Source organism: Balaenoptera acutorostrata, chromosome 15, assembly GCF_949987535.1.
Source record: "Balaenoptera acutorostrata chromosome 15, mBalAcu1.1, whole genome shotgun sequence".
Classification (NCBI taxonomy): domain Eukaryota; kingdom Metazoa; phylum Chordata; class Mammalia; order Artiodactyla; family Balaenopteridae; genus Balaenoptera; species Balaenoptera acutorostrata.
In genome coordinates, this window is record NC_080078.1 from 78327424 (window position 1) to 78343504 (window position 16081).

General features: G+C 42.5%; 1 protein-coding gene across 4 annotated transcripts in view; it reads left to right on the top strand.

Annotated features, from left to right (window-relative positions):
* Positions 1 to 4129: 4129 nt before the first annotated feature.
* The window catches only part of SLC9A8 (solute carrier family 9 member A8), a 79101-nt gene continuing 67149 nt past the window's right edge, over positions 4130 to 16081 (top strand). For 2 of the 4 annotated variants that reach the window (XM_007185313.2, XM_007185315.2), the window contains exons 1-3: positions 4130 to 4225; positions 6126 to 6304; positions 11967 to 12047. In XM_007185313.2, the coding sequence (XP_007185375.1) occupies positions 4212 to 4225; positions 6126 to 6304; positions 11967 to 12047 (274 nt within the window). In that variant the 5' untranslated portion in view covers positions 4130 to 4211. Of the gene's footprint in view, positions 4226 to 4484; positions 4619 to 4665; positions 4821 to 6125; positions 6305 to 11966; positions 12048 to 16081 lie in introns of those variants that run through there. The other 2 variants (XM_057528703.1, XM_028167255.2) reach the window with 2 other exon arrangements.

Sequence of the window (16081 nt, forward strand, 5' to 3'; positions counted from 1 at the left end):
AGGAACTGCATGTTGAAAGGCTTTATTTGCCTTGCTGGGGACAGTGACCGGGGAGTTTAGATTCGTTCCCAGGAGTAGGTGAGAAGGGCTGGGATTGGCTCACAGTCCTGAGAGCAGGTGTTCTACGGCCCCCCTGTTGGCAGCAGGTCCAGGACAGGCACAAAGCCCAGATCTGGCCCTGATAGCAGGATCTGTGGCATGGCAAGGAGAACGGGACAGCCCTCGATGAATTCAGGGCCCTGCTTTCATCCTGACTGGCTCACAGCTTGTGGCCCAATGCAAGGAAGCCTACCTCCAGCCCAGGGGGGCCCGACTCCAGCCAGGTGGGGTTTTCTGAGGCTGGAAGAAGAGTGACAGTCTCAATCTCTCAGTTAATAAATGTGGCTCAGAGAGAACCCAGTTCTCAATCCTTTATGGGCCAGTTCATTCCTGCCAGGCTCTGTGCTAATGGAGGAAATGTTAGTCCCATTTTAGAGCCAGAGAAATTAAGGCAGTGAGGAGCAACAGGGGGTACTGGTTAAAACCAAAGACTCTGTACCTGAATCCCAGACTCAGTATTTGCCAGCTGTGTGACTTCAGGCAAGTGGCTTGACTTCTCTGTGCTTCAGTTTACCACTGATGATAATCTCTGCCTGAAAGAAATGTAAAGAATTAAGGAAACAATAGCCCAGCACCACACCCACAGAGCCCATTCTCTCAGTTAGCTTTGACAACAGGCTTAGAGGTCTTGGCGTGGCAGAGGACTCTGGCTTTGAGCCAGACAGAGCTCTTCTCCTCAAGGGCCAAAACCTTGACATCATCCTTGACTCCTCTCTTTCTTTTACGGGCCACAGTCCATTAGCAAATCCTGCCTTCAATACCCACCCACAGTCCAACCATTCCTACCATACCCATGGTATCAACTTAATCCAAAGTGCCGTCAGCTCTCGCCCAGATTACTGCAAAGGCCTCTTAGCTGGTCTGAGATCTTCCATCCTTGCCTCCGCCCCCAGCTCTCCACAGCACTCCTCTTTTCAAAACCCTTCTGTTTCCTAACACTTCTGGAGTTAACTAACAACTTTTTAAAAAAATTTTTATTGGAGTATAGTTGATTTACAATGTTGTGTTAGTTTCAGGTGTACAGCAAAGTGAATCAGTTATACATATACATATATCCACTTTTTTTTTTTAAGATTCTTTTCCCATATAAGCCATTACAGAGTATTGAGTAGAGTTCCCTGTGCTACACAGCAGGTTCTTATTAGTTATCTATTTTATATATAGTAGTGTGTATGTCAATTCCAGTCTCCCAATTTATCCCTCCCCCTCTTATCCCCTGGTCACCAAAAGTTGGTCTTCTTCATCTGTGACTCTACTTCTGTTTTGTAAATAAGTACATTTGTACCCTTTTTTTAAGATTCCATGTAAAAGCGATATCGTATGGTATTTGTTTTTCTGTGTCTGACTTACTTCACTCAGTATGACAATCTCTAGGTCCATCATGCTGCAAATGGCATTATTTTGTTCTTTTTTTATGGCTGAGTAATATTCCATCGTGTATATGTACCACATCTTCTTTATGCATTCCTCTGTCGATGGACATTTAGGTTGCTTCCATGTCCTGGCCACTGTAAACAGTGCTTCAGTGAACATTGGGGTGCATGTATCTTTTTGAATTATGGTTTTCTCTGGGTATATACCCAGGAGTGGGATTGCTGGGTCATAGGTAGTTTTATTTTTAGTTTTTTTTTTTTAAAGGATTTTCTTATTTATTTATTTATTTATTTATTTTTGGCTGTGTTGGGTCTTCGGTTCGTGCGAGGGCTTTCTCCAGTTGCGGCAAGCGGGGGCCACTCTTCATCGCGGTGCGGGGACCGCCCTTCATCGCGGTGCGCGGGCCTTTCTCTATCGCGGCCCCTCCCGTCGCGGGGCACAGGCTCCAGACGCGCAGGCTCAGCAATTGTGGCTCACGGGCCCAGCTGCTCCGTGGCATGTGGGATCTTCCCAGACCAGGGCTCGAACCCGTGTCCCCTGCATTAGCAGGCAGATTCTCAACCACTGCGCCACCAGGGAAGCCCCTATTTTTAGTTTTTTAAGGAACCTCCATACTGTTCTCCGCAGTGGCTGTGCTAATTTACATTCCTACCAACAGTGTAGGAGAGTTCCCTTTTTTCTGCACCCTCTCCAGCATTTACTGTTTATAGATTTTTTTGATGATGGCCATTCTGACTGATGTGAGGCGATACCTCATTGCAGTTTTGATTTGCAATTCTCTAATAATTAGTGATATTGAGCATATTTTCATGTGTTTTTTGGCCATCTGCATGTCTTCTTTGGAGAAATGTCTATTTAGATCTTCTGCCCATTTTTAAATTTATTTTATTTTATTTGTTTATTTTTGGCTGCATTGGGTCTTCGTTGCTGCCCACGGGCTTTCTCCAGTTGCCGCGAGCGGGGGCTACTTTTGGTTGCGGTGCGCGGGTCTCTCATGGCGGTGGCTTCTCTTGTTGCAGAGCTTGGGATCTAGGCGCGTGGGCCTCAGTAGTTTGTGACACGCGGGCTTAGTTGCTCCACGGCATGTGGGATCTTCCCGGACCAGGGCTCAAACCCGTATCCCCTGCATTGGCAGGCAGATTCTCAACCACTGCGCCACCACGGAAGCCCTTCTGCCCATTTTTTATCTGCGTTATTTGTTTTTTTGGTATTTATTGAGCTGCATGAGCTGCATGAGATTAATCCCTTGTCGGTTGCTTCATTTGCAAATATTTTCTCCTATTCTGAGAATGAAATTAGAACACTCCCTAACACCATACACAAAAATAAACTCAAAATGGATTATTTATTCAAGGATCATTTTTTCTTGAGTACCTACTATATGCCAGATGCTATTCCAGGCACTGGAGATAAAACAGAGAGCAAGACTTCTGCATTCAGAAGTTTACATTCTCATGGGGAGAAGGACAATAAACGAATATATAAGTAAAACATGTACTATTAATATGTTCAGTGTTCTGGAGGGGAATAACAGAGGGAGGGGAAGAGGGCTTGGGTTTTAGACAAGGTGGTCAGAGAAGGTATAATGCACAAAAAAAGGGTAAACAAAAAGCCCGAAAGTGGGAAAGGTGGGAGCCAAGGGGCAACCTAGGAGCAGAGCATCCTTGACTAAGGGCTCAGCAAATACATGGGTGGAAGTGTTCCTGGTGTGTTTTACGTACCCCGAGGAAGCCACTGTGACCATAGTGGAAAGTGTGCATGAGGAGAAGAGGGGATTGACCTCACGGGGGTAAGGGAACAGGGTTCAGTCTTGGAGATTCTCTAAGTTTTTTTTTTCCTCAGATTGAGATTGGAAGCCAGTGTACATTTTGAGCAGCGGCGTGACTGCAGTTCAAAAGGATCACTGAGGCCGATGTGTGGAAAAGCTTAAAGAACAATAGCAGAGTCAGAAAGAGGGTTTAAGCAGCTATCACAGCTGCTGAGATACGATGGTTTCCACCAGGAAGGGAGGTAGCAGCAGAGGTGGTGTCAAACCCAAAGGCCTCATAACAGGGTACCAGCTCTCCCGATGGGGTTCTTCCTACCCCTCCAAGCTCACCTTGTTCTTTCCTGTATCCCCAACCCCACAGACCACTGCTAAGCTCATATAGGCGTCTAATGAGTATTTGTTGAGACAATGAACAAATTAATGAATGATCTATCCCTAGATCATCATCACCTATTTTAATGATAGGCATATGGTCAGAACTCAATAAATGTATACAGACAGAATACCGCACGATTCTGCAAAACCCAGGTGGCTAGGCCTCTTCACAGCTGAGGAAAACAGACTGAGGAAGTATACTCCTGGGGTCCCTCTGCACAGCTTACGCTAGACGCTTCCTTTCCAATTTTACCATGGCGAATTCCTGGACACTGAGAAGAAAGAGCTTGCTTTCAGGGTGAGTCACAGGGACCTCACAGGAGTTTCCCCAAAAACGTCCCCACCCCGTGGAAGGGAAAAACCGGAACCTCGTAGAGCCGTAAGGTCAAAAGACTCAGGCCAGAGCGATGCTCGGAACGTTCTCGGAGGACCTCCCACCCTCGGGCCATAGAGACGAAAGGGCAGAAGTGCCGCCCTTGCGCAGCCGAGATCCCGCCCCCCCGTTCCGCGCCTCCAGCGGAAGCCGGAAGCAAAAGCGGGCCCTGCTAGCCCCGCGGCTCGGTGGTCTCGGAGGCTCCGCAGGATTGGGGAGAAGATGGCGGAAGAGGAGTGAGTGGGCTTTTCCTGGGCGGCGGAGGCGGCAGGGCTGGGCCCCATCGGGTGACTGCGAGCACCTCAGGCCGCCCTCCGGCCCCAGAAGGCGGAGCTCCTTGTGCTGGTTGGCCAGGACTGACCATGCCGGCGCCTGCGAGGAGGGCTGGAGGGACGGGCCTGGGCCGTGCAACCTCCTTGAGGTTGGACCCTCTGGCTAGGGATCGGCTGCCCAGCGTAGGTCTCGAAAGCCGTCTTGCGGAAACCGCAGGTCAAATTTCACTTTCCCAGTTTTCGCATCCGCTGATTACGCAGCGCTTCGCCGCCTCCAGAAAGTCCCCCAGCCGCACCCCTTACGTAGCCAGTCACCTCCTCCATTGTAACGACTATTTTTCACATCTGTTTCCTTCAGTGAGTTTCATTTATTCGTTAACTGGTGGCCATCTACTCTATTTCAGGCCCTGGTCACATGGTAGTGAAGGAGGCCGACCAGGAGCCGCTCTCAGGGAGCTTCCATTCTAGTGGAAAAAGAAGACCATAAATAGACGAGATGATTTCATTGCTCTGGAGGAAGCGGAATGGTGTTGGCGTGTGGGAGGCTTCTCGGGAAGAGGTGACGTGCCACATGAAACCTTAGTGACCAGAAGGAGGGATAGGAGAGGAAAGAGCAGGTGCAAAACGCCAGGAGCAAGAAAGAGCCTAGTGCCTTTTTGAGGGACAGAAAGAACGGCAGGATGGCTGGAGTGTGGAGAGCAAGGGAGCTAACTGTACAAGATGAGATAAAGTGGGTGAAGGTGTCTCTGTCCTCCTGGTGCTGCTGGGGAAGGACCACTCTTAGTCCATCTACATACCTGCCAGGCACAGTCTGTTGCGTGTTATAGGTGCCCCATCTGTGTTTGTGGAATGAGTATGTGAAAATGAACAAGGAACCAACCCCATGGTTGAAATTTGACTTCCTCACCTGACAACTTTTCATGTATGTCTTCTGGCCTGGTGGTCATTTCATTTGGTCACATTACTTATTGAGCATCTTCTCTGTCCCAGACACTAAATAGGGCCTCAGCAGTACAAAGCAAAAGAGGTGGTATGACTCAGTGATTTCAAGTTTGGACTCAAAGCTTGATTCTGGCACTGACTGATATTCGCCAAGTTATGCAACCTCTCCGAGCTTGTTATTCATGGGTAAAAAAGAGAAAGTAGTAGTGTCCACCTCAGGCTTATTATGCCTATTAAATGAGAGTTGGTATGTTACCTGGTTCCTGGATTGAAGCAGTACTCAAAAAAAATTAGCTGTTATAATCACAGTTACAATGATCATTATGTCAATATCATGCTAGTTTACAGTCCCAACACAGTGTGAGGAGATAGTGTGAGGAACACAGCAGTAGCGTGGAGGAGGGTATTACAGAGGGGATTACATTTGGGCCTTTTGAACTCAGAGAAGGTTTTTGTAAAGTAGGGTAGAGCATTCCGACCAGATCAACAACTGGGCAAATTCAGTGGCTTCTTCAACTTGCAGATACCATCCAAGGAAAAGAACGTAAACTGAAGAAATAAGGCACTTAGTAAATAATGTTGGACCTTGGAATATGATGAGACTCCAGTTTGCCTCCCTTTAAATCCCCCATTAAGTGCCAAAGAGCAGGCAGCATTTGATTCTACACCGGTCCTGATTTCCCCTTGTCCCTGTCCTCTAAGTGTTTGCGTTCAGAGTACCTGAGGCCACTGGTACCCTCGTGCTGCAGCAGGCAGGAATCTTCCTAATCAGTTTCTCTCCGAGGCCTGCCTCTTGGTTGCAAGAGTTGTGAATCCCATAAAGCTCTGTGCCAAAGTTCTCTTGTCTGGTTTGTGCGTGTGTTGATAACTCGGGGCCCTTTTTCCTTTGTTTAATTCTGTTGCTTTTTATGTTCTCCAACAGGTTCCCCAATACAACTCATGAAGGTTTCAACGTCACCCTTCACACCACCCTGGTGGTCACTACGAAACTGGTGCGCCCGACCCCTGCCAAGCCCATCCTCCCGGTGCAGACGGGGGAGCAGGCCCAGCAGGAGGAGCAGTCGAGCGGCATGACCATTTTCTTCAGCCTCCTCGTCCTAGGTGAACGCGGGTCCGCGGTGAATGCGTGCGGAAACGCCGTCATCTGGCACTTTGAGTGTCTGTGTGTGCTCTCTGTATGGTTAACCCCGTGTCAGCCCCTGTTGACTTTGTCAAGTCTCCCTCCTGTTTGGTTTGCACTTCAAACGCTGAGGGTCAACGATCAGTCGGTTCATAACATCATAACAGGGCGCTCCTTTTTCTTTATAAAATCATTGGGCTGAGCAATTCTGAAGAGCCCTTTATATATCTTAGACATCCTTTGAAAGGAAGAAGTAAAGAATTCTTGCTCTAGAGAGAACCTTGAACATCTAGTTTAGTGTATTTCAGACTGTTCATGAGAGTCTGTGTGTGTGTGTGTGTGTGTTTCTGTGTAGGTGGTGGTGGGAGCAGGAGGTGGGGTGGGGCGTGAAATGGAAGAGCATCCAGCTTTCTGACCAGAGCAGCATTTTGTCCCTTGTACGCATTAGGCCTCCACGTAAAATTTTACTTAGTGAAGAGGTTTGCTGTGAGTAAAAGATCAGACACCCTTGCCCTAGCACCCTGTTTTCCTTAACTTCAGTCATTCCCATTAACAAATGGTCATGACTTTTGCCATATCTGTGTACCACCTGTGCTGTTATTTACCTATATAATGTTTTTCTTTAAACAGATTCACTCTCTCAAACTGAAAATCTCATTTTATTCGACTTCCTCCTTTAACAGGTGAAGAAATTTAGGCCCAGAGGTTAAGTTATTGACAGACCTGGTTTGGGGGAGACTAGAGGCTAATATCCAGGTTGCCAGACATCGGTCAAGAAGTTTAGATAAAAGGCAATAACTTAGCTGCCTCCCAGAGACTATGGACGGTAGATACCTGTTTTAGACCAGAAGACCCAGTTGAAACTGCACAACCACTTTGGATCAGCTAAGGAAGAAATAGCTTCAAATATGACCCTCCAAACTCTTGTTTGAAGAGTGAAGTTGGAAGGTTTACATTTTCTGCTTCTCTTTAATGATACTGAGTCATATTTCTGATTAGATCTTTTCAGAAGAAAGGAAGGTACAAAAAAATGGAAAAGTGCAGAGTATTTCCATAGCCATAATAGATGGCTATTAGGACTGTTTTTTTGAGGAAAAGTGTAACTTCTTTCACATTTCTATTCAGACTCTGTTAATTAAATAATTTTAATAAGATACTAATTTTATTTAAAATCCCAGGACTCATCCTTGTCTTTCATAGTTTTTAAAAAACTTCTAAGTTGTATACTGAAAAAGTACACAAACCACAAGTGTACAATGTCCATTTAGATTTGATATGCCCAAATAATTTTTTACTCTTTCAGCGTAATTGAATTCTATTTCTTGGGGATTACTTTAACAATCAAAGAATCTTGTTTTCTTTTCTTTTTTTTTCCTTTTGTTACAGTAGTTGAATACAGAGAAGAAAAGCAGTTCTTTCCTTGATCAAGAAGTCTTTAGTACCTGAATCCTTAAACCTGAAAGAGTATTATTAGTCTATTTACATTGTTGTCAGCATGATATGTTAGGGAATATAAAAGGCAAGCCTTGGGGAAAAAAACTTCTGTTTTGTAATCACTTTTTTCACCGGAGGGTGAAAAAGATAAGACTTTCAAAGTAACTTTCAGGGTGTGGAGCGTCTAGGATTAGCTTGTGCCCGAGATCACAAAACAGGTTTTTATAATGTGCTTTTTAATCCAGACAGAATCTTGCCCACTTTTGGCCTCTTTGAGGCCAAAAAGGGCTGAACTGTATTTAGTAGTGCTGCATATTTCTATTGGATTGTCTTCTCTTCAAACAGATCATAAACCTACACTTTAGAGTCATACTGATGTCAGATGGTTTCTGTTTTCACCTAATCAGTTGATGAGTTGGTATCTCCACTTTTTATGTGTAGGTCAGCATGCATTAGCAGAGTGGAATGCTTTCTAAGTAAATTTGAAGGCATTTTTTTTCTCTGTTCTTGTATATCAACAAATTATTAAGTATCTTGTATATTTATTTGTGATTATATGTCCAAACAGTGTAAATCTGATAAAGAAAAAAAAATGGCTGTTAATAGGTAGCTTGCCAGCTCGCTAAATATATAGACTAGTGAATTGAGGGAAATAGTCCATAGATTATTCTAGATTTCAGGAACTCATAACCTGGAACGGATTTAACCACTTTTGTTTACTATTTTAGTCAAGTCAAATGAAATTGTAACTTTTGTGTGGAAAGGATGCCAAAACTCTGGTTACTTTTGACTTTTAGAAGCTTGAAATCAGTTGACTTACACTTAACCCTTGCTGATCTTTGACTCCACAGAGACAATAGTGAGTCATTATTATTGACTTAGAGTTAACTATTAGCATCATTTGACACATTTTATGGGCCGTTAAATTTAATGGAGTTGTTAAAATTGACATGCCTATGTTTCAATATATTTTCTGTAATTAAAACTTCAGGCATGAAAAATTGGAAACACATTAACTTGTGTTACTCATACCCTCCGTATGACACAGAAGTTTTTGTCCCTTCTTGCTCTGTTTTTTCCCAAGTGTACTTGAAAACATGCACTTGTATGTGTATATATACATGTGTACATTCGTAAGCACATACACACCAACAGGCACATATAGTTTGGAGTTTGTTTTAATATAAGTGGGGTCCTATAACTTGCCTTTTCATCTCACAGAATGTCTTGGAGCTCTTTCCATGTTAGTCTTTTTGTATCTACCTCATTCTTTCTTTAAGAAAAAGGATGTATATGTGGTAAAATAAGCATAACATAAAATTTACCATTTCAAAGTGCACAATTTAGTGGCATTTAGTACATTCACAGTACTGGGCAACCATCACCATTATCTAGTTCTAGAACATTTTTATCACCCCAAAAGGAAACCCAGTCCCTATTAAAAGCAGTCCCTCCCCATTCCGTCCCCTCAGTCTCTGGTAAACACTGTTCTGCTGTCTCTAGGAATTTGCCTACTCAGAATATCTCATACAATTGGAACCATACAATATGTGGCCTTTTATGTCTGGCTTCTTTCACTTGGCATAATGTCTTCAAGCTTCATCCATGTTGTGGCATGTGTCAGAATTCCCTTCCTTTTTTATGGCTGAATAATATTCCACATTATATTTATCCATTCATCACTTGATGGGCATTTGGGTTGTTTCCACCTTTTGGCTATGGTGAATAGTGCTGCTATGAACATTTTTGTACAGGTTTTTATGTGGGCATATGTTTTTATTTCTCTTGGGTACATACTTAGGAGTGGAATTGCTGGGTTAAGTGGTTACTGTATGTGTAACTTTCTCAGGAACTGCCAAACTTTTCCACAGAGGCTGCACCATTTTACATTCCCACCAGCAATGCACAAGGGTTCCAGTTTCTCTCCATCCTTGTCAACACTTGTTACGTTGATTATAGCCATCCTAGTGGGTATGAAGTTTTATCTCATTGTGGTTTTGATTTGCATTTTTCTAATGATTAATGCTGATGAGCATCTTTTCATGTGCTTGTTGGCCATTTGCATCTCTTTAGAGAAATGTCAGTTTAAGTCTTTTGCCCATTTTAAAATTGTGTTGTCTTTTTGTTGTTGAGTTGTCAGAGTTCTATATATACTCTGGACACTAGACCTTTATCAGACATATGACTTAAAAATATTTTCTCCGATTCTGTGGGTTGTCTTTGCAGATCTCCTTCTTTCTATAGCTGAAGACCATTCCCTGGCATTGATCATTCTTATATGTAGCTCTCTCCATTGATAGAGTTTTCTCTTTTGCTCTTAAAGCTGCAAATTGTGTGATTTATGAGAATAAACTGTAAACTTTTTTCATCCAGCTTGGTGCAAAGAAAGCAGAAACTGATTCCACTCCTTAGATCAATTTTCTGTCTACTTATGTGCTTACCTGCCTGCCTTTTTAGGCAATAGGCGTTCTCATTGGTTTCATGTACTAATGCATTGGAACTTTTTTCTTGCTCTTAGTATTTAATGTAGGATTTTTCTAACTAGGCTAAATATTTATAATAAAATAACACCACAGATTGATAGCTTAGAGCACAGAATGAAAGGAGGACAAAATTTCTGTATTTACAGCTGTTTCCTTTCTCTGGCCACCTGGTGCTTCTTGGTGGGACTAAAGATAATCTAATTTGTCAGTGTGGGCTCTGAGGGTGGCCAATTAACAGCCGTGCAGATTGTTTAAACATTTCCTTTTACAAAAAAAAGAAAAGGCAACACATTTATTTTTAGTACTATCAAGGTAATACTTTGATTGATGAGCTGGCATACCACCTAGGTGCCTAGTAAGAGAAAAAGACATGCACACTAACATTTGGGTCTTGAAATTACATTTAGGAGTTATTTATGCAAAAGTGTGCTTTTTTTTTGGTTCAGAAATATGTATTCCTTTCAAATAGTTTTACATCTTTTTGTTTCTTTTCTTTCATGACAACGCCCCTGTGAGGAAAGTCAGATGTTATTCTTATTTTGCTGGTTGAGGAATGAAGGCTGCAGGGAGGGAGGTGGTGGGTGCCCAGGATTAAGGGCACAGGGTTGGAATTAAGCTCAACCCTGCCGCGCCTACCAGCGGTGGGACCTCTGTAAGCCTCGGCTTTTATCTTTAATCAAAGGAGGTAGTGGTGATAACAGTTCATTCAGAGGGGGTGTTGAGGGTCAAATGAGACAGCATTTGGGAAGTGCTCGGGGCAGTGCCTGGCTCATGGGAAGCCCTCAACCAGTGGGAGCCCCAGTACCCATCTGGGGAGCAAGCACCCCATCTTCAGGTCTCTGATGCTCTTATCACCAAACCAATATTACCTTTGTTCTGTTTTTTAAAAACACCCTCACTTCCTTCTGCCTTAAAAGAGATCGTGTGGTGGCAAGATACTTTGTGTCAACATATATTCTGTTGCAGCTCTAGTTGCATAAAAGTGATTGATTTCATTGACTTCCTCCTCACCACTGAGGATCATTTCTCAGAATCAGGGAAATTTGAATAATTTTAAATGGTTGTATAAGGTTTACAGCTTAGAATAGAGGTGGATGTCTGTTGCTCTTTCAACAACTGGAAAACAAACTAGTTCAGGCATGTAAAGAAATACGGAGAAAATGTAATGAACACCATGCATCTACCTCCAGGTTAAGAAATAAGAAATTGAAAATACAGCTGAAGTTTACTGTGTCATTGTCAGTTGTCCATTTCCCTGACAGCCTCCTAGAAATAACCCCTGCCTTGGACTTGGTGTTTATCATTCAAAGTTGGGCTGTTTTCTAGGGACAGGACAGGAATAAAGACGCAGACGTAGAGAGAATGGACTTGAGGACATGGGGAGGGGGAAAGGTAAGCTGGGGCGAAGTGAAAGAGTGTCATGGACTTATATATACTACCAAATGTAAAATAGATAGCTAGTGGGAAGCAGCTGCATAGCATAGGAAGATCAGCTCGGTGCTTTGTGACCACCTAGATGGGTGGGTTAGGGAGAGTGGGAGGGAGACGCACAAGGGAGGAGATATGGGGATATATGTATACGTATAGCTGATTCACTTTGTTGTAAAGCAGAAACTAACACACCATTGTAAAGCAATTATACTCCAACAAAGATGTTAAAAAACTAATAAATAAAATAAAAAAACAAAGTTCGGCTGTTTTAACAATGTCTTATTTTTTCCCACAGCTATCTGCATCATATTGGTGCATCTACTGATCCGATACAGATTACATTTCCTGCCAGAGAGCGTTGCTGTTGTCTCTTTAGGTAAGTGCTTATTGATGATCCTATAATAAAAGCACTAACTATACCACTTTTTGAGTGCCTCCAAAGTGCTAGGAACCACAAGAGATGTGGTGTATACCTGAGCTCATTTCATTGTCACTGCAAGCTGCCATGAGGATGTTATGATCCCATTTTACAGATGAGGACACTGGGGGCTCAGAGAGGGGTGATGACCTCCTAAAGGTCACATAGAAGCCCCTCTATCCAACTTGAGAGCCCTTTCTACTTCTAGAACCACCCTCAGGGCACATCCAAGGCTTTTATCCGTTTATTATATTGTAGTTACTTTATTTCTAGTTTCAAGTTGCCTACCAATGATATTTATTTTTTTCTTATCACCACTGCTTTATAAGTTAATTTTATATATAAAATTATATATACTTTATAAGTTTTCTTTGCCTTGTAGATCTGGTTTAGTATATTTAGAAATTCTTTCCCAATATAGCGATGGTTTAGGTTAGCTTTGTAAATGAACATTCACACTGTTCATTCTAAGGTCTACTACTAGGCTGTGCTGTCACTCGACTAAGGCGAATAATTGACAGTTAATTCATAGAATCACTGAATTTTACAGCCGGAAGAGGCTCTCACTTTAAGGTTTAGGATGGAGGAATGGCTCACTTTAATGTCAGTCAGATCTAAGGTATTCAGAGAGCATTCCATTCTACCTCACTTACATGTCCCTCTTTTGTTTCCTGTGGCAATTAACTGTTAAGATAATTAGGCTCTATTTAGAATGTATGAATCACTGTAATCACAGTTGACCTCACATGTAAGTTCATTGAAGTGGTTAATGAAGCAGGGACCTTACTTTTCAGTAAGTATTAAAATCCAGATCGGTGGGGAAGCTTAAGGGATAGTAAATAGGGTTTCACTAAGGTCAGCCAAAGCTTTCATCAGCTTATTATATTGTAGTTACTTTTACTAGTTTCCACTTGCCTACTGATGATATTTAATTTTCCTTATCACCACTGGTGCTTTATAAGTTAATTTTCTTTGCCTTAGATCTGGTTTAGTGTAGTATTTAGTATTTTTCGCAATATAGCAATGGTTTAGGTTAGCTTTAGAAATGAATGATCAGGCTCTGTTCATTCTCCTTCCCCTACCAGTACCAGCATTCCTACTACTCTGTTTCAACCCCTCCTATATTTTCCCTGGACTTCACAGTACTACTGAGTGCCAGGTTCTGGCCTATGAGCTTTCACATTGCCATCTCATTTGAGTCCCGTTACCCCCAGGTGATGCCATATTTTAAGGAAGATGTACCACTGGATAATTTTGATCTTCAGTAAAGAGTTAGAAATCAATTTTACTCAGAGTTCCTGCTCTCTGTTGAGCAGGCTCTTCAGCTACACATCCTGGCAGATTCTAACAAACTTAGTTAACAAGAGCCTTAGAGCTCTAAGAAGAGGAGGATCATTTGTTAACATTCCTTTCCTGATATTAGGCACCTCAAAAATAACTTATATAGCTAATACCTATTATTCTGGGGCATTCAGTAAAGACTTAAAAAGCCACTGCAAGGAAGTTACAGTTTTGTGGTCAGTTTACATAGTTTCTTAGGAATAAGACCTATAGTTGGTGTGTATTTAGGTATTGTGCACATGGAAATTTAAGTGGTGGTTCATTTGGTTTGGAATGTCAGGTTCCTCACTATCTCTTGAATGTTTCAGTAACTGCGGGTCACTGAACACCAGTGCTTGTACAAGGACTTACAGCGACATTGTTGTATGCCTACCTAAGAGCCATTTCCCCCTCCATGAAAACAGAACCCTCGCTTTGACCCGGTGTCTTGCCACAGTGTGCTCAAGGAAGGTGGGCCCCTCCTCCAGGTCAAGATTGGTTTTCGCCATCGTGATAATTGTTTCAAAGGGGTGGAGGCAGCCGGCAGTGTGAAACCCAGGTCTGGCCAGTGAGACCAAGGGGAAGTTGCTGGGGTGAGGAGTTTTGGAAACATTTTTCCTCTGTGATAAAAAGGGAAATTTCCCCTTCCTTTGATGCTGTTGTATGAGGATGTGATGCCAGGAGCACTGGTAGCCATCTTGCAATCACTGTGGCTCAAAGACAAAAGCCAGAATGCTGAGGCTTGCCAAGGGGACAGATGGGAAGTCCAGACTCTTGACTGCACTGTTGTTGTGTAGAATTGATAGCCCTGAAACTACCTATCTCAGAGCTGCCTGTTACATGAGATAATAAACATCCATTGTTTAAGCCGTTTTTAGTCAGGTGTTCTTTTACTTGCAGAGGAAAACATCTTAACTGATATAGGACTCTTTCCATTCAATGGACAAAATCAATTCAAAATGATTCAAAGAAAACAGATATTGGTGCGGGTGGAGTTGCACACCCATTGGCTCCTGGCACCGAAAGCTACAGGTGGTGCCAGCTTCAGACTTCGCTGGATCAAGTCTCCTGGACTCAGTTTTTCTCCATTCTCAACAGTGCTTCCCTTTGTTTTGGCTTCACTCTCAGGCGGGCTCTCTCCACATGGTAAGACTTGACAGCTTCAGGCTTGCTCTCCTTACAGTAGCAGTCACGGTGGGAAAGGTGGCCTCCTCTTCTCCCTGGTTCCACCAGAAGTTGTAGGATGAAGTCTGACCAAATGGCCACCCCAGAACTGGACATGGAGTGGAGCAATGCTGGGGGTCAGCAAAGGCTGTCGGTCCACAAGGTTTCTTTCTTCGCTGATGTTGCACAAATAACTGTGGCCTATACAGCTAGGGCTTGGGAGTGGGTGATGGAAAGTCAGTCTTGCTTTCAGTACTTATTTGCTAACTCAGGTGATTGGAATACTAAGAGCACTTCTAGGGAGAGTACTGGGGTCCAGAATGGATTTTTTGTTATATTAGAGGACACTTGGTTAGAATTTAGAAACGCTGACAAAGCTATCAAAGTAGTTCTGTATTTCATAAAGCTATGTAAATGGAAGGAAAACTTTTTTCTCCTACTGGAGTGAAGTGTAACAAAATATTGAGATATCCACCGTTTCAAGAATTTCCAACTTTTGTGCCAAAAAAGAATCTAGATGAAGCTGCCAGAGAAAATGGGGTTTTCATTCTTTCAGGGGTAAGTTTTCGTAGCCTACTTTTTCTAACCAGAAGTTACTTTTTAGTCCACAGTCATTTAGAGATACTGTTGGCCTTTTGTGTTAAGCATTCAGAGTTCCTAAGAAATCGTAGGTATAGAAGAGCACTATCTGTACTCAAAAAGCACATTTCCGCGCTTCTGTTTTACTGTATTTTCAAATGAATCGAGACTTTTTTCATTCTTTATAAAAACATAGTATCAACATGAAGTTCTAAAGCTATTTCCTTGGCCCTTGTTCAAAGCTTTCAGATACTTTCTATACTTAGGGAATTCTGTAGTTCGGGCCTTTTAAAAATATGTATATATATTTTTTCACACTTAGCTATAAAGAAGAAAAACCCTTTTCATTGACAACCAGCTCTTTTTATCATGCTTCCTTCTCTTCCAAACCATGTGTAGATGCACATATGTCCATCAGATGACTTGACTTGGTTTGAGTTTGAATCATTTTTTGTGTTCTTCACTTTTTACTGTTCTTGCCACGTATTAGTAAAGTGCACATATTTATTTTTATTGGCCATATAGTGCTGATTCACTGTTCATATATTTTGGGCTGAAATTGGTAAGGAGTGAAAATGAAATAGTTGTACTGCCTACCGTCCTCTGTTGTATATAGCAAAAATAGGAATAAATTTTTTTTTCATAGTCATACTTTATCGTAGAGTGAGGAAAAGCCTGAATGGGGTTAAGAATGGAATTTGACTACAAATGCCAGGGTTTAGCCTGAATACTGCTGATAGTTAGAAAAACCGTATTTTAACTTGTAACTGGATTTGATTGAATCATTGAATAAATAGGAATACACAAATGTGCTTCCTTGTCATAACCTGCTTAACTATGTTTGTGCTTTTAGTTATATTAACTCCTTGTTTTGACTAAAGGATTGAAATTTTTTTTTTTAAGAGTAGGGCTCTTTTTGTCAATGGGGG